Source organism: Equus quagga, chromosome 8, assembly GCF_021613505.1.
Source record: "Equus quagga isolate Etosha38 chromosome 8, UCLA_HA_Equagga_1.0, whole genome shotgun sequence".
Lineage (NCBI taxonomy): Eukaryota > Metazoa > Chordata > Mammalia > Perissodactyla > Equidae > Equus > Equus quagga.
The window spans coordinates 132601643-132629469 of record NC_060274.1 but is presented as its reverse complement, the minus strand read 5'-3'; the positions used below and the strand labels follow the sequence as shown (position 1 = coordinate 132629469).

General features: G+C 45.8%; 1 protein-coding gene across 5 annotated transcripts in view; it reads right to left on the bottom strand.

Annotated features, from left to right (window-relative positions):
- The window catches only part of DYNC2I1 (dynein 2 intermediate chain 1), a 72733-nt gene extending 45550 nt beyond the window's left edge, over nucleotides 1–27183 (bottom strand). The window contains exons 1-9 of one of the 5 annotated variants that reach the window (XM_046669773.1): nucleotides 27016–27183; nucleotides 18320–18373; nucleotides 17115–17547; nucleotides 14507–14598; nucleotides 12082–12390; nucleotides 8153–8208; nucleotides 6757–6811; nucleotides 1592–1666; nucleotides 777–996 (exon numbers count right to left, since the gene is read on the bottom strand). In XM_046669773.1, coding sequence (XP_046525729.1) covers nucleotides 777–996; nucleotides 1592–1666; nucleotides 6757–6811; nucleotides 8153–8208; nucleotides 12082–12390; nucleotides 14507–14598; nucleotides 17115–17547; nucleotides 18320–18373; nucleotides 27016–27030 — 1309 coding nt within the window. In that variant the 5' untranslated portion in view covers nucleotides 27031–27183. Of the gene's footprint in view, nucleotides 1–776; nucleotides 997–1591; nucleotides 1667–6756; nucleotides 6812–8152; nucleotides 8209–12081; nucleotides 12391–14506; nucleotides 14599–17114; nucleotides 17548–18319; nucleotides 18374–27015 lie in introns of those variants that run through there. The other 4 variants (XM_046669775.1, XM_046669774.1, XM_046669776.1 and 1 more) reach the window with 4 other exon arrangements.
- Nucleotides 27184–27827: the final 644 nt, after the last annotated feature.

Genomic DNA, 27827 nt, shown 5'->3' with positions numbered 1-27827 from the left:
TGTTTCTGCCTAACTTTCATTTGGATTATTACATCATATTAATTGCTAATCATAATTAATTGTGTTAATTATTCATTATTTTACTAATTTAAAGTATATTAGCCAGTAACATTTTTAATATTGTCCTATTTGACCTTTCGTGCTATTTTTTAGTGCTAACTCGTTATCAGAATGTCTGTTTTCCCTTTAAGTGCTTTTATAATATTTAGTGTACTCTTATAAGTAACTTTATCATATCTAGATGCCAAGAGTTTTTAAGCGAAACATATTTCTAATTTCGGGAAAAAAGGCTTCCTCGGGCATGCCCTTGAGAACACACTCCAGGGCCAGATCTTGAACCCTATCCCCACCGGGCGGGTCGAGTCACCTCACAGAGGCTCTCAGCTGACCTCCTGCTGACCCTGTCACCTTCCTTTCTGGAAACTCAAGGACGGCAGTGTCAGAAACACAAGAGCACGTGCCGCAGAGGGACAACACAGGACAAATGAACATGGCCATGCCCAGGCCCGGTGACCCCTGCAAGGGCCTCCAGAGTGACCGTTCTATGGCCACCCTGGCCGGTAGGGCTGCACAGAGAAGCTACTGAAACTTCTTTCTAGGAGAGAGCCCTTCATGCACATCACCAACATCTTCCAAGGGCCTAGCACGACGTCCTCACGGGGCAGGAAATGCATCCTCGCCTGCCACCTGATCAGACCCACTCCGCCCATGACAACTGTCTGTGGGGTTTCAGTGCACGTCCTGAGAGCATGGAACGTCAGCACTTACTCACGTACCCGGCCCGGACGCCCTTTCGCGGTCCATTAGACCTTGCTTCTGAGACAGTTTCAAAGACAACTCGCCAATCCTTTCGTTTTCTGCATTGATGGCCTTTTGAATTTCTTGTATCTCCTTCTTTCTGGCTAGAGGAAGTTCTTCGATTTTTTCTCTCAATTCTGGCTCATTCGTGCTATCATCATCATCTCCATCACAGACCTCAAAGTCATCTTCATAGTCCTACAAACAAAACAACGTTTTTAGAACCTTTACGACAAACTGACTTTAAGAACACTCATACAGAACAAAACATATAATGTAAAATAGACAAAGTCCTCATCGCGTCTAAGAAAGACTTTTTATAGTTCACTGATTTCAACGTCACTGAATTATAAATTTGTATAAACTGCTGCATTTGTTTCTCTTACAGAACTACATACAGGAGGAGCTCTTAACAACAATAATGTGCAAACATTCCTGTGCTGAGAATGTGACAGTGTGCGTGTATATAAATATGCGAGCTACATGTATACTCTACACACACACACATGCATATACACATACCATACGCACACATGCACATACATGTATACACATATATGTTTGAACGCAGTGACTTAAAAATGGGTTAAATTGTAATATCATTTAATTATATCATATCAGTAAGCACTGGTAGAACTATAGCAAACCTTTTATAGGTAACAGATCTAAATCAAACAGATATGGAATATTAAAAGTAATAAAAAAAAAGAGAAGAAAGCTATTAGGTTACTATGTTTAAGCTGATGTTCAAAGCTGTTTTTAAGCCCAGCAAAGTTTCAACTTTTATACATACTTCACAATCATCTTCAAAACTGGCTATATACTCATCGGCTCCATTTTCTAAATCAATGTCTTCCTTTTCAATTTCCTAGACACAAAAATCAAACACATAAAAAAATTAAATCATAAATTTGAATCTTGCAAAGAAAGTGGGAAAATACATGTTTTCTGAGTTTCATTTAATGTCGTCATTAACAAATGTAAGTACTTATAAAACCAACATAACCTAATTTCCAGTTCTTCAAGAAATACCCTGCTATCTTATAAGCATGACCAAAAAGAGAAAACAGTTAAGAGACATACCCTTTTTGAGAAACCTCTATAATTCTGATGGCTAATGAAAAAAAGTGTTATACAAATAAATTCCAAACTCCCAGCAACGCCTCTCCCTATTTCATTTCTTACCCATGAGCGCATCCCCCGTGAGCACGGCTAAGAGCGTGCGCTCAAGGACACGCCAGCCAGGTCCTGTGTGAGCTTCACATGCCCCAATGACTGAAGTATAGACGACAACGAGATCTCAGGGCATGGAGTTCTCACTCAGCACAGCCCTGTCCTTTTCCTTTAGGGGAGCCATGCTGCTCAAATCCTGGCCTGCTCCTTAGTATTGAGTGCGCTTGGTCACCACTAACCACTCCAAGCCTGAATCTCATCACCCATAATCTGGGGATAAACCGAGGGATTCGTAAATCCTGCAGTGGGAGGCATGCTCGGTTGTGCTCTGGAGGTTTGGGGAGGCTGCACAGACCACCCTAAGGCCATCCTGGTCTGGGTCTTAAGGATGAGTAAGAGGTTACAGGAAGACAGAGTAGAAACACATCCCAGGTTTCCAGGCTAAGAGGGTAGCAAAAATGAAATATATGTTTGGACATCTCATATTTTCCTCCAAAAGCTGTTCTTCCTCTTGTCCATATCTGCTCTCCCATGTCCTACTTACTGGCAACACAGCACCTCCAAATCACAGGAGCACGCGTATCAGGAGCCCTCCAGGCCCCCACTCACCCGACCTGGGAGCTGAACTCCAGCATCTCTCCAGGCTTGACCTCTCTACCCACCATCCCGCCCAGTCCTCTCTCGTCCTCTCAGCGTTCTGATCATACCACGCCCGCATTTAAAGCTAAGTAGCTCCTCGCATGCACTACACATTCGCCAAAGGGGCTTGAATTTCTGTCCCAGGGGAGAAGAAACAAAACACACCTGTGAACAAGACCCTCTGGTGCCCACAGGCAGGGAGAGCCTGGGGTGCAGAGGAGCCAAGACTAGACTCGCGATGAGGGTGGAACGGCTGCTGCGAGAACCCAGATGAGTGAGGGCGACCTGGGCTTAGGGACAAGAGAGAAGCAACTCCCACGTTTTCAGGTTCAAAACTGGTTAGGTGTCAGTGCCATAAAGACTACAGGGACGCAGGCGGGGGAGGGGACACTCGGACAGCAGCACAGCTGGGTACGGCAAGTATGAAGAGAAAGGGTGGAACACGCCAGAGAGGGCAGACCAACAGACTCAAGCTCAGGAAAGAGGTCAGGAAGCACTCAGCGACACATCTACCAATTGGAGGCGTCCTCTTCTATCTCCAGAACCCAGAGGACTGCTGTGCAGTCAACAATGCTAGAAAAGACGACAAGAAGGTGCCATCAGAAGCAGCTCAACTGTCCCTCCCTTGGTGGCATTAAGCAGAAGGCCTTCTGATTTACCATCCAGTTTTGGAAAGAAGTCCTCAGAGTATCAATGATCCTCTCTTACAAAATGACAGCGCCAGCTCCTTGATCTCTCTCCGAATAATAGATATTTCTGAAAATTATCTGATACCTTGTATATTTCTCACGGACAACAGCCTGAATCACGTCTTTTGTGATGTCTCTGTTTCTCCCCAAACTTCCTGAATGTAAATGCAGAGCAACAAAGAGAAGGCTGGCTATTCATTCAGCCTGAGCCTCTTCTCCGCAACACTCTTTGCAAACCTCCGTCTTCCACACGGAGGGCGGTGGCCTCCGCACTTGACAGCCCGCGTGGCCAACCTGTCACCTCCTTCCAGCCCCTCACCAAGACTGCCTCCAGCACGACCCAGGGCTCTCAAACAAGTGCGAATACAAATGTCACATGAAAACTAAAAGCTCATGGGGCCAGGCCAGTGGCTGAGTGGTTAAGTTCACACATTCTGCTTTGGCGGCCCGGGATTTCGTGGGTTCAGATCCCGGGTGTGGACATGGCACGACTCATCAGGCCATGCGGAGGCGGTGTCCCACACATAAAGTAGAGGAAGATGGGCACAGATGTTAGCTCAGGGCCAGTCTTCCTCAGCAAAAAGAGGAGGATTGGTGGCAGATGTTAGCTCAGGGCTAAACTTCCACAAAAAAGGAAAAACTAAAATCTCTTCCCTCCTTTGATGCCAGTGTTCACTGTCCACAAGGAAGAGTAATCACCCACACAAGCGGTCCTGCTCGACAAGGAAATGCAAGTAGAAGCCTGCATTTGCACAGGGCTGACGAGACATGAGAGGTAGGCTCTCCTGACCCCAGCATCCTCACTTCCATGCCTGGGAGCCAGCGTCCACACCAAGGAAGCCTCTGCACTGGCCGTGATAGGGACAGAGCACAGCCAGGGTCAGCAGCAGAGGGACAGGTGCCACCCACTCCTCTCGTGGAGGCGCTGCCCTCGGTGGTTAGGGACTCGGTCCCGGCTCTGAGGGGGATGAAACAGCATGATGGAGGGCAAGTATCACAGCCCCCTGTGCTCGGTTTTCTCCTCTGAGAGACACTGAGAAGAGGGGACCCATTTCCCAGTGCCAGCGGGAGAAGCAAACAAAACCAGCACCCTGCCACAGTGGGAGAACTGAGGGCCAGTCCTGTTGCAGCCACTGGTGCCATAAAGGCACAGCTCTTAGACGTCACTGCCCAAAACTATTCTGCGCACAAAACGAGATAGTACGGCGCATTACCATGAGGAAAACGGAGTCTTCTCTGTGTCCAGAGGATTATTCTGGCACATCGTAGGCTGTCCACAAATGCTGAAGAATACACCGAGATAAATTCAGTGTTGATGCTATAAAACAAATGACCTAATCACAACCAACACAAGCTGCCAAATATCTTCAAATTCACTTCTGGAATCTTTCAGGGGAAAAATATAGCACATATTTTGCTCCTTTGGCAAAAAAAAGAATAGAAAATACCTCGATAATTTTTCATATAGATTACACATGGAAAAGATACTTTTCAGAAATACTAGATTATATAACATGTTATTAAAATTAATGTTATGTGTATTTGTTACTTTTTTAATGTGACTACTAGAAAATTTAAAATTACAAACATGGCTCACATCATAATTCTAGTGAACAATGCTAATCTAGAGCTTACAGAAAAATTGGGAAACATAAGGAAAACACAAAAAAAGATATGTTTTTATCCAATAACTCCACTTCAAGAAATTTACTCACAAAAAGCATAAAGGCAATCTCTACCATTAGAACTGGAGGCATTTCCACAATGAATTGGGAAAAACAGTAAGCTGCACAGGGCGTGTGTGTGTAAAACAGAAAAAACGCATCAACAACACTCATCTATATCAATAAAGGATTGTAAAAGATGATATAAGAAAATAAGATTATATGGGAAGAAATACATGTAAGGCTAACTTCTTCCTTTGGTATGGCTAGACCTAGATACTAAGGATCCGACCACCCCCCAAAACTAAATGAATAAAACGCACCCCCATCAAAACAACACATACCAGATGGCCTAATTTGCATAAAATTATGTTTGTGCATACATATATGGAATAAAGAGACAGATACATAAAAACACGGCACAAAATGCTCAAGATGATTACCTCCGAGTCATGAGTTTGAGATAACTACCAACGGAAGAAAAAAATTATTCTTCAGAAATAATAGAAGCCAAAATCTGCTTGCCACATTATCAATAACAAAACAAAAAACTAGGAAAAAGCGTTAGTAATAAGGCCACAGTGTACCATTTTATAGTTATAAATTAATCCCTATGAAGACTGTTCTGATGACGATAATGAAGATGGAAAAAAACGAAGACTGGAAAAATGCTGCCATACTAAGTGAAAAATCAGCAGACATTATGACTCTCACTATCACAAACACACACAGATAATTTGGAACATGGAACAATCACGTAAGGAGTGGGACTGCGAGTGTGTGCCAGCATCAACGCACGTGAGGAGTGAGACTGCGAGTGTGTGCTGGCGTCAACAACACACGTCTGACAGAACCTACCAGTGAGGAATCCGAGCCTGGGCTTCTTCCTGGGAAGATTTTTAATACCAACGCAATTTCTATACTCACTATAGGTCTACCCCAACTTTCTTTTTTTTTTTTTTTTTGAGCTAACTATGGGAACTTGCTGGAATTTATTTATTTATTTTTAAGATTTTATTTTTTCCTTTTCCTCCCCAAAGTCCCCCAGTATACAGTTGTATATTCTTCGTTGTGGGTCCTTCTAGTTGTAGCATGTGGGATGCTGCCTCAGTGTGGTTTGATGAACAGTGCCATGTTCGCGCCCAGGATTCGAACCAACAAAACACTGGGCTGCCTACAGCGGAGCACGCGAACTTAACCACTCGGCCATGGGGCCAGCCCCTACTCCGACTTTCTACTTCTTCTTAAGGCAGTTTCAGGAACTGACGTCTTCCAGGAATGTTTCCCTTTCATCCAAGTGTCTAATCTGTCAGCGTGAAATGCTGTCATTCTACTCATTAGTGGCAGTGGGATGCTGAAATCTCAATTACTGCTGAATTGTCTCCTTCTCCCTTAAGTTCTACCAGGCTTTCCTTCTTGCATTTTGGGGCTCTTTCGTTAGGCGTGTGTTCATTTTAACTGTTACATCTTCCTGCCAAGCTAATTATTTCACTATTATGAACTGTCCCTCCAACTCCAGTGACACCTTCCATCTCAGCGTCAACTTTATCTGACACTAGTATAGCTACTCCAGCTCTGTTACAGCTGCTGTTTGATGGTTTATCTTGTCCATCTTTTTACTTTCAACTATTTGACCCTTTTAATAGCAGGTGTATCCCTTATATGCCTACTGGAATCACCACTCAAATAACCATCTGCAAACCAGGCTTGCCTCAGGCTCTGCTTTCAAGGGGAAACGCAGGCAGACATACGGCTGACCTTACTGCGTAATAACATCAGTGTAAGTGTCTTACCTTCCTTCTTGCGTCTTTATCTCTTCCATTATTCCTTACTAAATTCTCTGCATGCCTGGAAACCAAATATGACCAAAATGAAAATTAATTTTAAATGAAGACTTAAAAAATAAAACATTTTACATCTCAGTGAAGGCTCTTATCAATATTTAATATGATTAAGAACTGCTGTAGGTTGGCAGATTTCCAAAGCATGCTTTACTAGAACTATGAATACTAAAGTCTTCCTAATATTTTTACTATTTCAGCAGTAATCCAAGATAGAAAATATCTTAAGTAGAGAGAAAAACCTATGTGTTTTAACAAACTTGTGTGTGTGTATAAATCTATATCCTTATAAGAGTTCTAGAAAATTCCTGTAAACTTAATAGTCAAACTCAAATATTATTTTATGTTTAATACATATCCATATTTTACAAAGAAAGATTTATCTTTAAACATGTTCTAATTTTTAATCATATTTTATATGTTAGTTGGGACCTAAAATTAAGGCTTTCAAAATTTCAGATTGAGTCTCAACTTTTAGAACTTATATTCACACCGATTCAATATAGCCTGTGGTTTAAAAGACACACAGATGAGCAGAAGCTGCCCCGTGCGCCTGGCAGACCGCGGCACAGCCCAGGAGTCTGCGCCCCAGGCCTAAGTGCTGCTTTATGAGTCTCAGCAAGGCACTTAGCATGGGTTCTCCTAATCTGTGAAAAAGAATCACCAAGTATGGTTGTCAGAAAGAAGAAGTTAAAATGTAGAGCTTATACACAAAATGAGAGTTCATAGACAAACTCTAAACTGTCACCTCCACAAACCCACACAAAAGTTATTCTCAGTTTTACCAGTGAAGAAAAGACTCTGCAGGGCCACCCAGCACCCCAAGAAAAAGGCAGCCAAGCCTTCCTGCAGGCTGGCACCAACGTCCTCGCTCTCACTCAGGCGCCAGGGCTGCACTGCCCGAGGAAGCCTCTTTCATTTGTAGTCCGACTCACAAACATCGGGCAGCGGGGATTTGCCGGTGGCCGTGTGTTCAGGAGCCAGTAGAGGTGAATGGCCCACCTGCAAATGTTCTGCCCTCTTAAGCCCGTGAGTGTGCAGCTGAGGGGCCGCCGCTCGCGCATTCAGAGACTCCCACATAAAATTACTGATGTAGTGATTCTATAATCTTGTATGAGCAAATATAAAAACGGCAAAATCAGGCTAATAATTTATAACAAGTTTCCAAGCTCCTGTAGTAAATCTAAAATATAATTTGGAGGGCTTATGTCTGATCCATAATCTAAACATCCATAATTTATTCTCATTTACAGGCTAGAATTAGGCCCAATGAGAAAAATTCAGTTTAAGGCATTCTGTGAGAACTGGGTTATACATAATAATCAACAGAAGAACAGACATTCCTTACTGGTTGCTAGTCCCATCTCTCTTTGAACTTGTACCTCGACTTCTGTGTTCACCATTCTATCAAAGAAAAAAAATTCCACAACCATTAATTAACCACTGTGAATTAGTAAACTCTGTAAAACAACCACGGACTCAGAATTTAACAACAGTATCTACGCTACAGGTATCTTTCAAGATAACAGTTTTTACTAGTTGTCTTTAGTAAATTAGGTAATTAACATAAGGGAGATGAATAGAGGCATACTAAAAGGTGATTATATATTACCTCAGTAGGTAAAGAAATTTATACTTATCAATTTCACATTATTTTCAGATAAATAGGACTAGTTCCTTACACTGTTTAAAATTATAAGCTTTCAAACATACGTACCTACAGGAAAAAAATTTAAACAATCTTCTCTTGAATTAATGAATTTTTAAAAATAAAATTAAAATGATTAGATTGTAAATCAACATATGTAGGTAGGTTGTTTAAAAGGAGAGACAGTTGTTGAGCAAGCACTGGTAGAAGAGGGGCGTGAGGCCGATCCTGGATGATGAAGACCCAGGGCAGGTGGAGGAGCACGCCTCCCCCAAGCAGAGCAAGACAACAGACCTGGGCTGGTCCACAGAAAGCACAAAGCAGAAGAACAGCAGGACTGAACCGCCCACTAGGAAAGGTCAGTCTGGAGGGCAACATGCAACATGGGTCAAAGCCTTAACAAGAGTTAAAAATATTCGAACACTTTCTGTGACCTATGAATTCTACTCCCAGGAAATTATTCCTAGAAAACAAGCAAAGACATGTATTAACACTTTCAATCTGTTCATCACAGAATAAGTTGTAATATCAAAAAATACTAGTAATCTGAATGTTCAATATTAGGTTACTTATTAAATATATGGGTTATGACCACATGATAGAACACCAGATGGCTATTTACATATCCCAGTATTAAAAAGTATTTCCCAGAATAAAAAGAAAAAATTAGCATGTTTCCAATGTCGTGTTTTTAGAAAGTTCATTTACATATAGGAAAAAGGACTGCGAGGATATACGCACATACTACAGAATGGATTCTCTCTGACTTTGGGATTGTGGGTAATTTTTGTTTTATTTTTTTATTCTTCTGTGTTTAAAAATATTTCCAGGGGCTGGCCCCGTGGCCGAGTAGTTAAGTTCGTGTGTTCCGCTTCGATGGCCCAGGGTTTCGCCAGTTTGGATCCTGGGTGCGGACATGGCACCACTCGTCAGGCCACGTTGAGGTGGCGTCCCACATGCCACAACTGGGAGGACCCACAACTGAAAATACACAACTATGTGCTGGGGGGATTTGGGGAGAAAAAAGCAGTAAAAAAAAAAAAAGGAAGACTGGCAACAGTTCTTAGCTCAGGAGTCAATCTTTAAAAAAAAAATTTCCAAAATTAATTAGGAAAAAGTATAATTACATGTTTAACAGGAAGAATAGTCTGGCATTGGTCTATAAAATAGACTGGAACAGAAAAAGAATGAAATCAGTAGTGCTAGGTAGGAAAAAAATATGATTTAAAGGCTATGTAGATATAACAAAGAAGAAAAAGTAATCCAGTTAGTTCTAAGAATTAACTCTGAGGGACAAGAGGAGACCACGCACTGAGGGTCTTGACCCGTGGTAGAGCCCGCTGGACAGACTGCACATGAGGCAGCCATCACAGGCTGCTTTATCACATTTTCAGGCCATTAGTGCAATTCCTAGGACCCGGGGAAGAGGAAACCCTGCATCTGGCACAGCTAGAGCGTGAGCTCGGTGCCTTGCCTCCAAGCCACGTGGGCTGGGTAGGAGGGTTCTGGGCTAGAAACAGATGTTCACAGAGACATGTGAAGTCACCACGCCCAGGAGCAGACAGGGGCAGGATCCAGCTTCTGGAGGATGAAAGGGCCGTAGGTGACAGAGGCACCAGGTCACTGGATTCCTGCACTGAAGAAGTCATTACTGGTTAGTAACCTTTAGAAGACACTGTATTGTATTTATTATGCTTAATTAGACTCTCTATCTCTAATCCAAAACTGGAGGAGGCACACAACAGAAGATATATATGATTAAAATAATGGATCAAAAATCCCGTCGAGACAGAGAGCAGTGAGGAGAACACAGACTCCTGGGAACAGCCCTGGTCTGTACCTGCTGTCCTGGCCTAATCACTGACAGCCCAGCTCTCTATGGTCTCCTCAGGGATAACCACATCATCACCAAGCTCACAGAGGAACTAAGTTGAAAAGTGTATTTTGAGTACCTGAGAGTCAATGCAAAGAAAAAGTTGATTATCTGAAGCTCACTAATCACTCCCGAAACTCTATTACATACCCATCTGTTTATTTCTTTATCACATGACTTCTTCAACAGAACAGAAGCACGATGAACAGAAACCTTCTGCTTTCTTCACAGCTGTGTCCTCAGCACCCAAAACAGAGGCTGGCTCACAGCAGCCTCTCTAAAAATCGTCTAAAAAGGAAGCCTGTCAGCGTCAGAAGCAGCTCCTTCCTCGGACTAACTATTACGTGAATCCTCATGGAAGGAGCACTGCTGAAGGCAGTGGTCTTATGAAGAGGCAGAAGAATCTTCTTCGTGGGACCATTTCTTACATCCACCCTTAATAAAAGCCAAACGGACATATTCTGATGTGTCTCAGAAAGGCATTTCTGTGGGCAACTAACCCACAGAACCATGTCATTTCTAGTAACTAAATCTCATCTAGGGAATATAAAATAGGCAAATTCAATAAAATGTTACTGGTAGGATGCAGGTAGTAGAAATTCTGTCAACTTTGCTGTAGATTTAAAAATGTTCATAATAAAATGTTGGGGAAAAAAACTGAAAAGCTTTTGATCTAGGGAAAGAAATTTAAAAGTCAAGAAGAATGAACACCTATCCTGTCTGTGAGGATCTCATTCTCAGTTCCTGTTCTCCTAGCTTTTGATAAGAAATACGTAGTTAGGAATGTAAACACGTGGCTAACCTCAGGGAAACCCAGGCCTTAAGACACCACAAGTGTATGTATGTGTGACAGGACCGCCCCGATTTTGGGGCGATCCTGTCACTGCTAAGAACACAACCCGCACTCTGGCCCAAAAGGAAGGCAGTGGGCTACACGTGACAGGGTGGGGTTTCAGCCCTGCTGTGAGGACAGGTGTGGGGAAAGGCACAGGAGGCTGCTGATCTATCACATGTGGCAGTGCAGAGGCCAGCAAAGACCCCCATGAGGCCAGGCAGCAACCACAAAGATTTTTCGAGATATCCTTAATAAAAACTTGGCTCAGGAAACACATGCACACTTTTGTGGACAAGCACCAGCCCATCAGAGATCCCGGGCTTTGGCTGACCACCCTGGTCTCTGCCACTGAAGCCCTGCCCCTCCTCAGCCTCACAGTACCTGACCCCACAAGGAGATTTTGCTTCCACCTGAAAGGGAGCACCACCAAGAAACAGGAAAATGAAATCACATTCACTTCAGATTCTGGAAAAACAGCACAGCAAAAAGCGTATTTCAGTGTATACTGAAATGAGCGTAGGAAAATATTAAGCCAGTACAGTAATTACATAGAGATAAGGGAGGGAAATTGTTTTGTTTTGCAAACTTATATTACCAATTCTGGGTGAAACATTTTGCTAAATTATTTACCTAATTTTCACTTTAAAAAATATCAGCTTCTTTTTCTGTTAAATTTCAAAAAGTTATGACAGACTTCTGAATACACACTAAAGTACATTCATGATATAATGAGAAGATTCTGCTTCGTATTTCCTAGAAGGTCAGTCCTCTCTCTCTGATCATATGACAGAGCTGACTCACGTTTCTATCCCGGTCACCACCCTCAGGCAATGAGTCTGAGATCTGGTGCATTTGACGGGGCTTCCCTTAGACGGCAGATCTCAGGCGACTACACAGACAACAGGGCATCGGAAATGGTACCTTGTACTCCCTCTTCCTAGGCTCTTCCTTTGATGGCCTCTCTTTCTTATCCACACTACCCCGGTGCCTCTCGTCATCCAAACGGAAGCCTTCACTGTGTCGTTTCTCCTTATGCCTCTCCTCCCCTTCCTTGTCAGAGGACGGAGTCCTTGGTTCTTTGGAATACTTCTCTTTTTTCTCCCTTGTGCTGCTTTTTTCTCGATGTTTCTTTTCTCGATCTGGTTCTTTCTGCTTCCTGTGTCTTCTTTCACCTTCTTCTTTATAAAGCCAATACTTAAGAGGATTGTCTTTGCTGTCACCATACTGCAACTGTGAACATGACATAGGAAAAACACATGAGCCCACAGAACACAGGCACACGTCTCGTACATGTTACGATAAAGAGGAAAGCCACAGAACTACCATTGCCCCTTACTCTTCTATCGCACTGCAGGGACGTTCCTAAAACCCTACTCTGAGGACGAACTTCTGGAGAGAGAAAACCCACTACTCCACTTTACCTGGGCCACCCACCCCTACAGGATGACAGCAACACTGCAGCGAGTGCCCTCACCCTGACGTGGGAAACCACGTCCAGATTCCTTGGCGTGGCAAATACGGCCCTGCACAGCCCAGCCCCTCCTCTCCTCTCCAGCCTCGTCTTTGTCATTCTTGTCACCCTCTCCCCAGCTCCTACACATGCTGAGCTCCACGGACACAGAAGCCCCTCCTGTGACAGGTGTGTGACTGCTCCAGGAAGACACTAGCTTCCGTGAGCAGCATGCTGCTGTGCCTCTTTCCACAGCGTGTCCCATCAGTCTATCCCTCCTCAGCAGTTCACACATTCACTCCCCACCCACAGGCAGATTCTTAAAACTGGGCACCATTGTTTAGTCAGTCACCTCTGCATCCCCAAAACCACTGTGGACACTCAGTAGTAACTGGGGACATCCATTACAAAGTGGCGCGCTGCTAATTTGCAGAACGGGTGTTAGTATGTAGCATTTCTGGCTCAGACGTCCAGTCCTGGGAGCATGCCTCAATGGAGCCCCAAACTGAACTGTCCATTCCTGTCATTCAAGGTCTCCTCCACTTACACCCGCTCGGTCACCACTGCACGCCTGCCCCACAGTCGGAGGGCTCTTTCTCACAGCCCTCGTCTCGGGTACCTGTGGTCCCACTCGCTCCGCCCCTCCTGTAGACCACGCAACAGTCCCCTGATGCGTCTCCCTTCCTCCAGTCTCCCTGACTCCCACCCACTCCGCTCATCACTGCCAGGATGAGCTTCCTACAGAAACCCATGTTGACAAGCCCTTGAGCAAACTCCGCAGCAGTGACGTTAGATTACTACCACACCCTTCAGAATAAATTCTATGGAGATTAAAGATTTACGTGTCAAAAGAAATGGTAAGAACTCAGAATAAAATACAGGGGACTATCTACTAACACTGGTGTGGGAGACGGCTCTCTGAGCATTACATCAACAAGAGAAATAACGAACAGACAGACTTGACCACTTCACAATTTTAAACTTACTTATAAAAATAAAGATTCTGCAAGTAAAATTCAAAACAAGCAGAAAGCAGCCACACAAATGAGTAGCAGAGAGTTCATCTTTAAAGCACTCTTAAAATTACTCTGACACTCTGCCAGCAAAGGAGGCACAGGCTCACAGCAGAGCACTCAGGGCACCCTCCCTCCTGAAGCATAAGACCACCAGTTACGACAACGCCCACTGCTGCTCAGGACACGGGAACGGTTCTGATGATACACACAATTACAGCTTTTATGTAAAGCAAATGGGGAACATTTACATTTACTGTGATCCAGCAAGTTCATTTCCAGAAATTAATCAGAAGGAAATAATTATGAATAGATGCAAAAAGTTTATCCCACGGGTGTCTTTATAATAAAAAAAATTCAGAAGCAACCTAGGTGTCCAAAAAAAGCAGACACGTCAAGAAAACTATGAAACATCCATATCATTGAATATTATATTATGCAGCCATTAAAATAATATTATAGAAAAATATGATAACTTAGAAAAATACCCAAAATGTATTCAGTTTCAACAGTTTATAAAACAGTAAAAATTCAATTTAAGAAAAAAGTTTATATATACATATACATACAGACATATATATAAACCTGGTAGGATATATATCTAAACGTTAACAATTATCTCTGACTGGGGAGTCATTTTTATTTTTCTTCTTACTTATTTGTACTTTCTGAATTTTCCAAAATAACCAAGTATTACTCTTGGAATCAGAGAAACACACTTGCCTGTGTGAGGAGCAGTAACCACCTGCACTTAGTGCTCCAGAACTTTCTCAGGCCTTGAATTCTGTTTTACAAAATTTTCCACAAATGCTCCTAAAATAATGCTTAAAGTGCCCTCTCTTTGCTCTCTTTGGAAAACCCTTCCTCAGCCTGCTCTGAATACCTTTCTTTCTCGGTATCTTCTTTCTCTCTCTTCATCTCCTCGTTCAGAGTCTTCATCTCTCCTTTCCTTCTCTTCAATTCTTACTTTACTCACTATAAAAATAAAACGTATGTTTAACATTCCCAAACTTCAACACATCAAAAAGGCCTCCTAGCACCTTGCTGCAGTCTTTACTGTACATATCGCATTTTTACAAATCATACATCAACACATATGAAAACACATGCTTCAAGTAAAACACATTCTCCAATCTCAAGAATGGAAAGTTCTAGAATCTAAACATAAAATACAATAAATAAGGAGATCACAATGGCAATTGCTACTGAGGCAACCTGGAAAATGTCAGACTAACCCAGGCAACTAGAGAGGGGCACCAGCCCACACACACACCTTCGGAGCACCTGTGTCACTAACAGACACCCTTAGGGATGCAGGGCCCGGTCGACTGGGAAAAACTGGCCCGGTCGGGCAGACATTTCTGCCAAGTGCTCAGCTGCAAGGAAGGGCCTGCCTCACTGCCTCCTGGAGCCCTGCTGCTGAGGACGCAGCAGATGCAGGAGGCCCTGGGATAAGGAGACTGCCTGCAGCCCACTCGGCTGGCACGAGACGAAGCTGGCACCCACCCCCACCCCAAGCTGCGATCTCTCCCTGCCAGGGGGACCAATAGAGCCACACGCCATCACTGATGAGGCCTCCAGCACCATCCAAGAGTGAAAAGTCAGACTTCCACTTTTGAACCTGTACAGACAAAAACATCAGTAGGCTTAAAATTAAGAGAATCAATATTTTAAAAGATGAGGACAAAATTAAACATTCAAACATCACTGAAGCAAAGTTCATTCATTCAAAAAGTATTCACTGAGCCCTGACCACTCTTCTCAGAGCCTGAGATAAAAGAGACCAAAACAACGGAGTAGGGAGTCCCCCCGGAGCTCACTCTCAGAAAGGGAGACAGGAGTGGAGGGGTGAGGAGGGCTAGGTTCCGGCAGACTGGACGAGAAAGAGCAGGTCAGGGTGATCCCAGGTTTCCCGACCCGAGGGACAGGAGAGTGCAGCTGCCATCGGCTGGAATTGGGAAGGCTGGAGGGAGGGGCTCTGCGAGACAGTCAGAAGTTCGGTTGGGTGCATTATGTTTGCACCGTCTACCAGACATCAAAGTACAGGAGGATATACAAGACCAGAATTCAGGGATGAGGCCCAGCTGGGGATAAAACCTTGGAAATCAGGAAGAGATAAATGATATTTAAAACCATGAGACTGGATGTGGTCGCCGGGAAAGAGGGCAGCTGGAGAAGGGGTCCAAAGAGCAAGGCCGCATTTTACAGGAGGGGAGACAGAGGAGATGAGGTAGAGGCAAGACAATGACCAAGGAAGAAAGAAGGAACGTCAAGGAGTCTGATGGTGCAGTCAGTCATTCCATTACAATCCATCTCAATGCTGCATTGAAAAAGCAAGATCAGGCGGCCCAGTGTTTCATTGGTTCGAATCCTGGGCGCGGACATGGCACTGCTCATCGGACCACGCTGAGGCAGCGTCCCATGTGCCACAACGAGAAGAACCCACAGCGAAGAATATGCAACTATGTACCGGGGGGCTTTGGGGAGAAAAAGGAAAAAATAAAATCTTTAAAAAAAAAAAAAAAAAAAAAGCAAGATCAGGCAGCAACCAAAAAAGAATGATCTGAGAACAAGAACAATCTTACCCGAAATAAATACCATGAACATCAAAATACAATCCCAAAAAGGGGCACTGGATAGTAAGATAGACACTGCTAAACTTAATTAGTGGCAACCTCGTTAACACACAATCCTGCCCCTAAGTACACCACATCCAACAGAAACGCACCCGTGTTCTGAGCCTCGTCTCCAGCGGGCTAAGTCTGCAGGTGTAGCCAGGCCTCAGCAGCAGGCAGCAGCGGTGGGTGACAGGGCACAGGGTAAAGGCCATGGCTCCCATCCTTCACAGCCAGGCCTCCGCCTCCTCATGGTTCTAAAGATTATTATGTCTCCTTCTAATATATTCCTTTTTTGCTTATGTTGGCTAGTCTGAACTTTTTATAAGAAGCATATACTACTTGTACAATAAAAAATAGATACCTCCATTTGAAGGGGAAAAACATGCACTTTTACCTTAGAATTCCCAGGAATTTAGATAAATAACAATTAAATATTGCTTAAAACTGATACTTTTGAGGAATTCTTTTTATCAAAGAGCACTATTTCTGTTTATTTACAATGTAGATTGAGGTTTACTGAAATAACAAATCTAAAATGTTTCAACAGTAAAATTCCAGCAACGAGAAAATCGTTACTCCTTTCATTCACTGAGTTTTTCAAATATCAAAAGGAAACAACAGTGAAAAGTACACACACAGGTACAAGAAGGGCCTCTTACTTCAAATCCAAAGCTAAAAGATTTATGAAAACCATGAGAGAAAATAAAATGATGAGTGAACATTTCAAAAGAAAACGCCCCCCAATAGTAAGCCCTTTAAGAAACAGAGACAACAAGATGTACAAAGAGCAGAGCAACATCTCAGGAGGGAGCCCGGGACCACACCAGCTCAAGGGATTCAAGGCCAGAGACAGCCCCGCGGGCCCACGCACACCTGCTGGCACCTTGCGCTCGGCTCTCTCCAAGACCTGCCAGCCTCGCACGTCCCGGCCCAGCAGGTTATGGTAGGCGGCCACCTGCCTGAGCTCCTCCCTCCGAGCTCTTCGGTCTTGGTCTTTTTCTCTGTCTTTTCCCCTCCTGTGAGCCTTCTCTGCGTCCTGTTCTCGGTGTTTCTCTTTGAGCTTTCCTCTGTCCTGGTCCCTGGCATCCTTTCTCCTTTCCCGTGGCTTTTCTCTGTCTCTCTCCCCTCGGGCAGGCTCCCTGGAGGGGTGGCCGTCTCTCTCAGCCGTCCTCTCTCTGTACTTGGTGTCTCCATCTGGCTCCCTGTGTCTGTGCTCCTTGTATTCTGGGACATCCATTTCTGACTCCTTAGGTGGCAGCTTTTCTCTGTGCTTCTTATCTTCCTTCGGACTACCTGAGTGTGCAACCTAAACAAGAAAAAGAAAGGGGACTTCTGAACCTAGAACACCGGCTTCACCTGCTTTCCATCCCAGAAGGATGGCCTGGACCAAGAGTCTCTGAACCTGCAGTAAGTGGAGTCAGACTCAGCATTTCTGCAACTGGCAACAGGTGCCCATTTATCAGAGACACATTTGTTGGCAAATCAAAGCTCAAATACTCCACGGATTAGAAAGAGAAAGAAAGGGACACTGAAGCTATGTCATAAAGTATCAGACACTAACTGCTTGGGTCCCACCCAAAGAACAAGAACCCCCATTATAAAACTCTCAGGAGGTCTCCACATCAACCCCCAAGTCCCCTCCACACAGACACACACAGACCACACACACAAACACAATGCACACAGCACATACATGTACACACAGCCAAAGAGACACATGCGTACTTAAATATACCACACACGCACACATACACACACGGCACACACCACAAAGACACATACACATGCACACAAATATACCACACACACACAAGTACACACAGACACACACCCACAGCCTGCCTGAGCCCTGAACCACCACAGAACCCCGAGTGAGCTGGTGGGCGCTGTGCGGGGCTAGGAAACCCTACCTCACAACAGTTGGGAGCTATTAGCCACATGGCTTTGTCTCTGCATCAAACGCCTCTGCACTGGGCCCCACGTAACCAAAGCTGTGCAGCACTGAGAACCAGGCCAGACTGCCCAAGGAGACTCCCAGGGTCCAAATGGAGCCCAATGTAAATCTTAAAATACATTACCCAAAGGTGTCTTCTGAGGTCATCTGCTTTCCAAGTATCATCTTTGGATCTCCTCTAAAAATAAAAGTATAAAGTTAGAATTTTTAAAGTTTAAAATGTCCAAGTCTGTACACTCTACTGAGCCACTTTTTCAATAGGCCACTTAAGTCAATGGCAATAAGTGCTCAATATGCAGAAAATCAGTCTATCTACCGTAACAAAAGGTAAGAGAAATGCAGATTTTAAAAAATCATTCACTTGTCTAAAATTTCCTATAAGTGATTATAGAATGTGTGCCTTTGGTTACTTCACAATGTAAACGTTCACATCGCTTCAGGGCTCGGCTAGGCCCCGGTAACACGTAACCCTCACCTTCCCACGTCACCCATGGCCTGTCTGTGCCCAGGCCCCCTCGCAACACCGTCCCTGGCTGCCTGAGGAGCAGCCGCCTCTGGAGCAGACTCACACAGACCCTGCTGCACCATTCCTGCCTGGCAGCTGCCCGCTCCAGGTGCCAAGCTGCAGCAACACAACCCTCCACACACAGTGGATAACAAGGAAATGGTCCAACTCAACCAAGAGAGCCTGTGTTGCTGGAAGAGATGACGACAGAGCGGAAAACTGCAGGGGTGGAAAGGCACCAGCCAGGAATGCGGAGAGTAAATCCATCAGAAAACCCATCGGACTGGGCTTCTTAATGGTTGTAATTATATTACTTATGCTGCTAAAATAAAAAACCCTGAAGGCAACAGAACTCCGACAGAGACCAAAGGATCCTTCCTCTGCCTCTTCAGTCTTCGCCAACAGAAACCCAGCTTCAAGCACTTAAAATTCAGGCCCTGGCCTTGCTTAGTCCTGATGCTGTCCTTCCCTTTTTCCTCTTTTACATTTCTTAGTCTTTAAAGTGACACAGAGCTCCCTCCTGCCCATCACAGCCCCGTGTGTCGCACACATTCCCAGGAACTATGCACACCCAGCACGTGCACGGGCACAGCGCTTTAGACAAGGGGCCTAATTTGTTTACCCTCTGCTTGGCCTAGGTCTTTTGAAGACCAACATTTCAGCCCCTGCCTTGGGGAGCAGGTAGACAAGTTAAATAAAAAATGGCTCTCCAGGGGCCGGCCCAGTGGTGCAGCAGTTAAGTTCGCACGTTCCACTTTGGCAGTCTGCGGTTCGCTGGTTTAGATCCCAGGTGCGGACATGGCACTGCTTGGCAAGCCGTGCTGTGGTAGGCATCCCACATATGAAGTGGAGGAGAATGGGCAAGGATATTAGCTCAGGGCCAGTCTTCCTGAGCAAAAATAGGAGGATTGGCAGTAGTTAGCTCAGAGCTAATCTTCCTCAAAAAAAAAAAAGAAAAAGAAAAAGCCTCTCTAAGCACGGAGTAGAAAGGTAGCATTTTCCCCAGCAAGGAGTAAACCCCATCCTGAAAACAAACAAGAACTTGGGAGAGCTCCCCAAACAGCACAACTTCAAGCTACAGGACCGCTCCATCCATGCCAAGCAAATCCGAGAACATACTTCATGGAGCCAAACACCCACACCAAGAGACCCTGGACCACGTGACCACCGTGCACAAGATGGACAGAAGAAGGGAGACAGCAACTCCCAGAGAGCGCGCCCCAGCCACCAACCAATACCTCACACGTCTGATCCCGTAAGTCAGCTGAACTGTTTAATACCTTTTCATGACAAAACTCTTGGGAGAACTGTACAGAAAGAACCCTAATCTTCAAATTCCTTTCATCTGCCTCCAGAATAAAGTGGGTTAAACTGACTTAACTCCCATCCCGTCAACGCAGGGCCTCAAAGGAATGCTCTGCACAACCCTTTCATCTCATCCTGAAATCTGAAGAAGGAAAGGAGAGCGCCCCAGGAAGTGTTAGACCACAGGCACGGCCCAGCCTCCAGTGGCCACTCAGGCCACACATGCCTCCCTCCTGCTCTTCCTAGGCCACAACTCTTCAACCTTGGGGCCTACATCACTAAGGAGAAGACTCTGGGTAACCTCACCAGTTCCTCTTTACACTATTTACCATGTTTATTTCTGAACCAGGTTCAGGGGCAGTAAAGCCACACCTCACTCTCAGGGTCATGCTTGGGGCTCGGTGTCTCCAGGCAGCCCCTCTGGTCCTGTTTCCCTATTTCGAGAAAAGCAGTTTCCCCACAGCATGCAGATCCCTGGAATATCACGTCCCAACCAAACAGCTCCATCACCCAGACCTGCTTCCAAACCCCTCGGTGGACGTAACTCCCACCAGCTGCACTGACTCAACCAGGCACTTACGTGGGTCTTGGCCTGGCAGCACTGTGCTTCCCCTCTGCCTTCAACAGCTGAGCAACCGCTCGCTCGCTGGCTCACTTGCCAAAACCTAAAGCTAAACCTCAGAGTACCCAGTTAGCTTCATGTTGACAAGCGCTCACAGGAGCTAAGTTGCTTGGTTTCTGTAAACAGTTGGAGAACAGCTATCACTGGGCGGCAAACCTCTCCCTTGGGATTAAGTCTCCCTCAGCATGCTGGACTCGGAGGCCAGGCTGCTGCCAAGACTGGCCTGGTAGAAGAGGCATCTACACTCCGCTCTCAGGTCAGACACGACCCATCACCAAGTTCCACTGTGTCTTCTTCTAACACATTTGCCTAAACTCATCATTCCTGCCCAGTCCCTGCCACAAACCCAGCCCAGCCTTTCGCGCAGCGGCAGGCACAGCTCCTAACTGTGTCTGCAGCACCACTGGCCCATGGGGATCTAGTCTGGAGCACCCAGGGGTGATGTCCCCACATGACACGAGCAACAACTCCCAGGACTACAGGCTGGAAGGAGCAGGACCACCGGAGGCCGCAGACGGCTGTGATCCACCCAGCCTAGAGGGTGACAGACTAGCACACTTGCCAAAAGACCCAGAGGGGGAGGTGGTCACACACAGCTTTAGGACTGAGACATAGTTTACCTTTGGCTGTCTTAATTTTTTCTTATTACCAAATTCAATTACTTAGTAACAAATTAATAAATTTGGCCTATTCTGGTTCTTGGCTGTTCTTCATTCTCATTATTATTCAACTGTAACTGATGACTCCCTGGCAGTGAGGTCGCCAGGGGAGAAAAGGGAAACCAGGTGGGATTACTGATCTCTCCACTGCTTATTCCTGCCCCCCCCACACTGGTCATTAACACACCACAGTTTGCTCACCACCTGGCTGAGAGCAGGTAGCTCGTCTCCAACATTGCGGTGACAAATACTTGGTTTTGGGGTGATGCTTCTGCAGATGCTGGCCCTAATGTAGGGTGCCACGTCAAGGCACAGGGCACCTCAGCTCTGGCAGCACCAAGTCTCATCTGCAGAAGAGGCTGACCCCAGACTAAGTCCCTTCTAGGCCCGGCTGCAGATTAGCAGTGTGGGGAGAGGTCAGAGACAAACAGCCCGACACCGGCTAACTGCCAGCAGCAGGGGAGAGCTGAGCTCCATCCTCATCTGTGCAGGGGCTACTGCATGGGTGAAAGGGAGCAGCCAGGGGAGGGAAAATCACAAAGGAGTGGTCAGTGTAAATGCCGCCAGGCCAGCTGTGTCTGCGGGCTGCAGCTGTCCAAGTCAGGGTCCTGCCTTCCCACAGAGACTGGGAGGCAGAGGCCCTATCCTTCCCGAGCACTCCATTTCTAGGACAGCTCTCAGGTCCTTGAGAAAGACACTCCTGGGCTGTAGAGACACACAGACATCTCAAAAGGACAGAGGAAGGATGTGCAATTGCAAATATGCCAAGAAAGCGGGGCAGGCCTATCCAGGCATCAGCTGAACAAACTATCACTCTTCTGACAGCCCTGAGCTTTCCCAGATAGGAACTCACAGGTGGCTGGGTCGTCCCTGACAAGGCCTTAGGCTGGCAGAAGCCACTAAAACATTGGTAAAGTTTCGTGCAGGAGAACCCCACAACTGGATTAGTGAAGACCAACCCTTGGATTTACCCGAGAACATTCAGCCTTTCTAAAAACAGAATGAGGGGCCGGCCCGGTGGCACAGCAGTTGAGTTCACGCTCTCTGCTTCCACAGCCCGGGGTTCACAGGTTCAGATCCTCAATGCGGACCTACACACTGCTCATCAAGCCATGCTGTGGCAGCATCCTGCATACAAAGTAGAGGAAGACTGGCACAGATGTTAGCTCAGGAACAATCTTCCTCACAAAATAATAAAATAAAATAAAAACAGAATGAACAGCACTGCACCAACCTAAACAGTCGACACCAGTTCAGAGTGAACTGCTACAGCACAGCTTGTATTTCACAGCAACGTTTAAAAAGAAGGGTAGGAGGGGCTGGCCCCGTGGCCGAGTGGTTAAGTTCGCGCGCTCCGCTGCAGGCGGCCCAGTGTTTCATTGGTTCAAATCCTGGGCGCGGACATGGCACTGCTCATCGAACCACGCTGAGGCAGCGTCCCACATGCCACAACTAGAAGGACCCACAACAAAGAAGATACAACTATGTACCGGGGGGCTTTGGGGAGAAAAAGGAAAAAATAAAATCTTTAAAAAAAAAAAAAAAAGAAGGGTAGGAATGTATTTCCTTCTAAGGGTAACCTAAATACAAACATTTATATGTTTACATCTTTCAAGCTATGATTAATAAATTTCATGATGCTAACAAACTCACACATTGCCAATTGTTTGGTATATAACAGAAAAATTTAGAAATTTGTAAAATTTCTGTGGAGCGTAAAAATTAATAAAAGTCAAAAGCAAGGTACCTAAAATGTTTTGAAAGAACTACCACTGGCACACTGCCACCGCTCTTCCCCAGCAGGTGTAATGCCTGCAAACTCACCGTTAAGTTTTACTTGTCTAAGAACAGCTACAAAATACTGAACGTTGGTATGATCTTAGTACCAATAAAGAACACAAAACTGCTTACGTTAGTGACGGCAGTTATGTGAGCAAAGAAGTACACTGACATGCACCTAATGCAAAGCTCGATGCACCACAAACGTCACACCAAACACCGCCAGAAAGCCCAGCACAGCTTCATTCCATCACCTCACTGAGCCTTTAGCGCTCCCTTTACTCCATGAAACAAACTACAATTATTAGTCCCTAACGCTATGATCATTACATAATTAGGTTCTAATGATCAGTAGGTTAACTTCCTAAAAAGCTAATGACCAACTTGCAACTGAGCACCTAATATAGGTATTCATTAGCTGCCGGGAAACATCCAGCCCTGTATTCCCTTGCTTTTGCTACTTTGAAATATTTACGTAATAAACAAGTACCAGAAAAAAAACCCAAGATAATCAAAGTAATGCTAAATGTAATCACCTAGGTGAACTACTCCAGCCAGATAACAGAAGACACAAGAGAGGAAAGATCTCCTTGGGATCCAAGAGGCAAACACATGTCTGTGGGGATATGTGGTTATTGATAAGACGTGGGTGGCTGAAGAGCCCTCAGGAATTTCAGGGCCTGCTCTGGGATCCTGCCTTAGCAGCTAAGAACAAGGGCTTTGCTGGCAATTCATGAAGAGGCCTAGGAGGGAACCAGAGCTAAGCAATAGCAGAGCAAACCCTTGCTATTCAAAAACTTACTTTAACTAAACTTGTACTTCATTCATAAATATTAAAGGTCAAAAAGGCATTTGAGAAAAAGCCAACAAAAGAAAGAAAAAAAGATAAACAAATAGAGAAAATGACCCTAAAAGAAAAATAATCCAAGAAAATAAAGAGAAATCTTTATTTTTTAAAAGGCACATCAATAATATCCTCAAAAAGAATTTTAGGGGCCAGCCCTGTGGTGTAGTGCTTGAGTTTGGCACACTCCACTTCAGCAGCCTGGGCTCTCAAGTTCAGATATACACCACTCATCAGCCATGCTGTGGCAGTGACCCACATATAAAAAATAGAGGGAGAGTGGCACAGATACTAGCTCAGGTCTAATCTTCCTCAGCAAAAAAAAAAAAAAAAAAAGTTTAAAATACAATAAGCACAAGTTAAAACATGCTATAAAAAGGAGCAATATGAGAACAAGGAAGAATTCTTAATATTAAAATTAAAACTGACAAAGTAAAACATTAAGCAGATGAAGCTAACAATAAAGGTGGAGAAATCTCTCAAAATATAGGAAAAAAAAGAGATGGAAAATGACAAATAAAAATGGCAAGCAATAGGATATGTTGGAGAATATGAGGAAGCCATTTGATATAAACCTAATTCAGCCTGACCTTGTCTTTCCAAAAGGGCCTGACCGTGGCTGTTGAACATGCATTGTATATCTGCTTTAGAGATTCCCTATGGCAAGAGCAAAAGGCCCTTGAGATAAAGGTGCAACTTCCCTCCCTCTCCCAACTGTTGGCATCTCCTTAAGGATTAAGCATCTTCCCTTAGGCTAGGAACTGATTGCTGCGCTCACCCGTGACCACCCAGCTCGAGACAATAGACTTGCCTCCTGCTACGCCCTCCAAGATAGCAGACCCACTACCTGCTGTGTCCATCAAGCACTGTGCTGACAGGGCAATCTTGTGACTACTGTGGGAGGGACATTTCAATCATGTGAAACACCCTCTTTGAGGGTATATAACCGCCCTATGTACCCCTACTTCTTTGGAGTGCTCTGTTCCTTTGTGGAAAGACTCTCCCGGGTTATAATCCTCAGATTTCAGCTCAGAATAAACTCAACCAAATTTTCATTTACAGATTGGTTATGGATTATTTCCATCGACAAAAATATGAGCCATGAGTTCAACACCTAACAGGAGACTGAACAAGAGTTTCAGGAAGAAGGAAGGGAGAAGGTAATAGAGGGAAACACAGAACATTCCAGAAGTGAAGGTAGACTTGAGTCTTCATTTTGAAAGGGATGATCGAATGTCAAAAATAATGAAAAAAGACCCACGACAGACACACTGCCAGACACGTCCAGAAAACCAAGGACAGACTGCCTGAATCTTCTGGAAAGAAAGAAAATGTTACCAAACTGACTGCTGGAAGACAAAAGCAGAATGTCTTCAGAATCCTGGAGAAATCATTCCGACCCTAGAACTCCACGCTGAGCGAACTCCCAGACAAGCATGTCAGTGTAACAGAGGCTTTCTCAGAGTGTATAATTTGCCTCCTACTCACACTTCTTGAAAAACATATTTGAGAATCTACTCCGGGGGAAAAAAGAGGGGATTTCAAGAAAGATGATGACCCTGGATCCAAGAAACAGCAGACCAAACCCAGAAGTACAAAAAAAGAAATTCCCAGATGACACCCTGCGAACGTCTACAAAACAATTAGCCCTAATTAGAACAGAAAGTCAGTGAGCTCTGGGAAGAACTTTTTTAAAGCAAATTTCATTAAACAGACATTATGACTGATTAATAAGCTCAAAGATGTGATAACGTTAAAAAAAATCATATGTTGTTTTTTGCCAAAAAGAATTGACAAATGGAAATACACAAAGATCAAAGGGCCACTTAAGAAAGACATGGTCCAAATCCGAAGCAACCTCCATTGTAAGACTACTGACTACAGGAAAGATGACCTTGACCCTGACCCCAGGAACACTGCCCTCCGAGGAGCGCTGGTGCAGGTACACAGGACTGCTTTTTCTCTTTGGTCTAATCACGCCACTTAGTTCTGCAGTGAACGCTGCTTATATCGTGATATTACAGTGTTTATTGCTTTTCAGTTTTAAAAATCAACCTGTAAACAAATCACAGAAAGCTTAAGTTACAGAATAACCTACAAAACTGTAAGGGAATGTTATAGAAGATAACAGAGGCCAGGGCATTGACGGGCTTAAAGATAAACGGAGGGTAGCATAGGACACTAACTTCCTAATTACAACCAGCGAGAGGTTAAAAGATACTATCAAAGTCGATATAACATAAAACACAAATAAAGAATATTACTCAACATTATAAAAGCAAATGATAGAAAAAAAACAAAAATAACAGAGAGAAGGGAAGGCAGAAGGAAACGTATGCAAACTAAATTCCTCATCTTTTAGTGAGGAATCAACAGACCCCAAGAATAACAGTAGTTACCATTTACCGAGCGTTAATAACACTGTTCTAAGCACTTTTCTAAGCGCTTCTATGTATAAAACATCACTTAAGGCTCACAAACACCCCACTATTACCGTCCAGATTTTGTGACCCAGGAGACAAGACACGTGAAGTGATTTTCCCAGGGCCGCACAGCAAATACACAAGCCAGAATTCAACCTCAAGCGACCTGGGCGCACCTGCAGCCCTGAAGCCGGGACGCGACGGTTCCAGTTTCAGGCAGTGCGAGCCAGACGTTCACAGCCGCGCCACGGCGGACACGACCAGCGCTCGGCCGCCGCCCCGGCGCCGCCCGGCCAGAAGCAAAGGCCTGAGCGGATGCTGAGAACCAACAAAAGACACAACCGTGGGCCTCGACGGTGGAAAGGGGCCTCTGCCGCGGCGTGCCGCCCGACACTGGGCTTTTTACACCACGCGGCCACGTCCTCCGTCCTAACGCGGCTCCGGCGACACCGTCTGCTGGGCGCCCGGGCAGAGTCCGGTGAGGCGGCGCGAACCAGCGGGGGCACGGCCGCCAGAGGCGGGACGGGGCGCGGTGGACCCGTCACCCCGGTTCGGCAGCTTCCCCGCGGCGTCCGCCCCGCCAGGAGCGACTGAGCCCCGCGCGCGCCGCCGCCGGTCCCCGAGCGGGCAGTGCAGCCTCAGGACGCCGCCGGCCCCCGGCCCGCGCCTGCCCCCGCACCCACCTTCCCGGGCTCCATCGCCGCTCGCAGTCCCGGGCGGCCGCGCTGCCCTCAGCCCGGCCGGGCGCGGCCAGCGGACACGAACCCGGGCGCCAGCACCCTCGACCGGGCGGCGTCCTCGACTCCTAGCAACCGGCAGGGGGGCGCAGCGGAAGGCCGAGCAATCGCTGACCCGGCATGCCCCGCGGCCCACTCCAAGCAACCGGCAGTGGGGCGCAGGGGAAGGCCGAGCAATCGCTGGCCCGGCATGCCCCGCGGCCCACTCCAAGCAACCGGCAGTGGGGAGCAGTGGAGGGCCGAGCAATCGCTGGCCCGGCGTGCCCCGCGGCGCACTCCGAGAAACGGGAAGGAGAGAGTAGCGGAGGGTCGAGCAATGGGTGACCTGGCATGCCCCGCGGCAATACCCAGTGCGCCTGCGTGTCCTAGCAACCGGCAGGCACGAGCAGCGGAGGGCCGAGCTATCGCTGGCCCGGAGCTCCCTCGGGCCCAAAGGCAGAGGGCCGCAGGAGGCTGCCTAGCCTGGGTGCGCGCTACGTGGGACTTTTCGTTTTCGTGGGGCATCGTTGTGGGTATGGGCCTCCTGCCAGGTCCGCTGTTAGGTTTGGGTTAGAGCCATGTGGGGGATGTTGATCTTAAACAAGTAGTCAGGCATCTCTCCAGCAAAATAGGGTTTATTTGGGATCAACAAAGAATTGCAATTTGGGGTCTGCAGCCATGGCAGCCACCGCAAGTGTGAGCCGCAAGGGGAGGAGGAAGCTGGGGCTACTGTGAACGGTGTCCATGGAGGAATGGAGAGCTAGGCGTGTGGTGGCTTT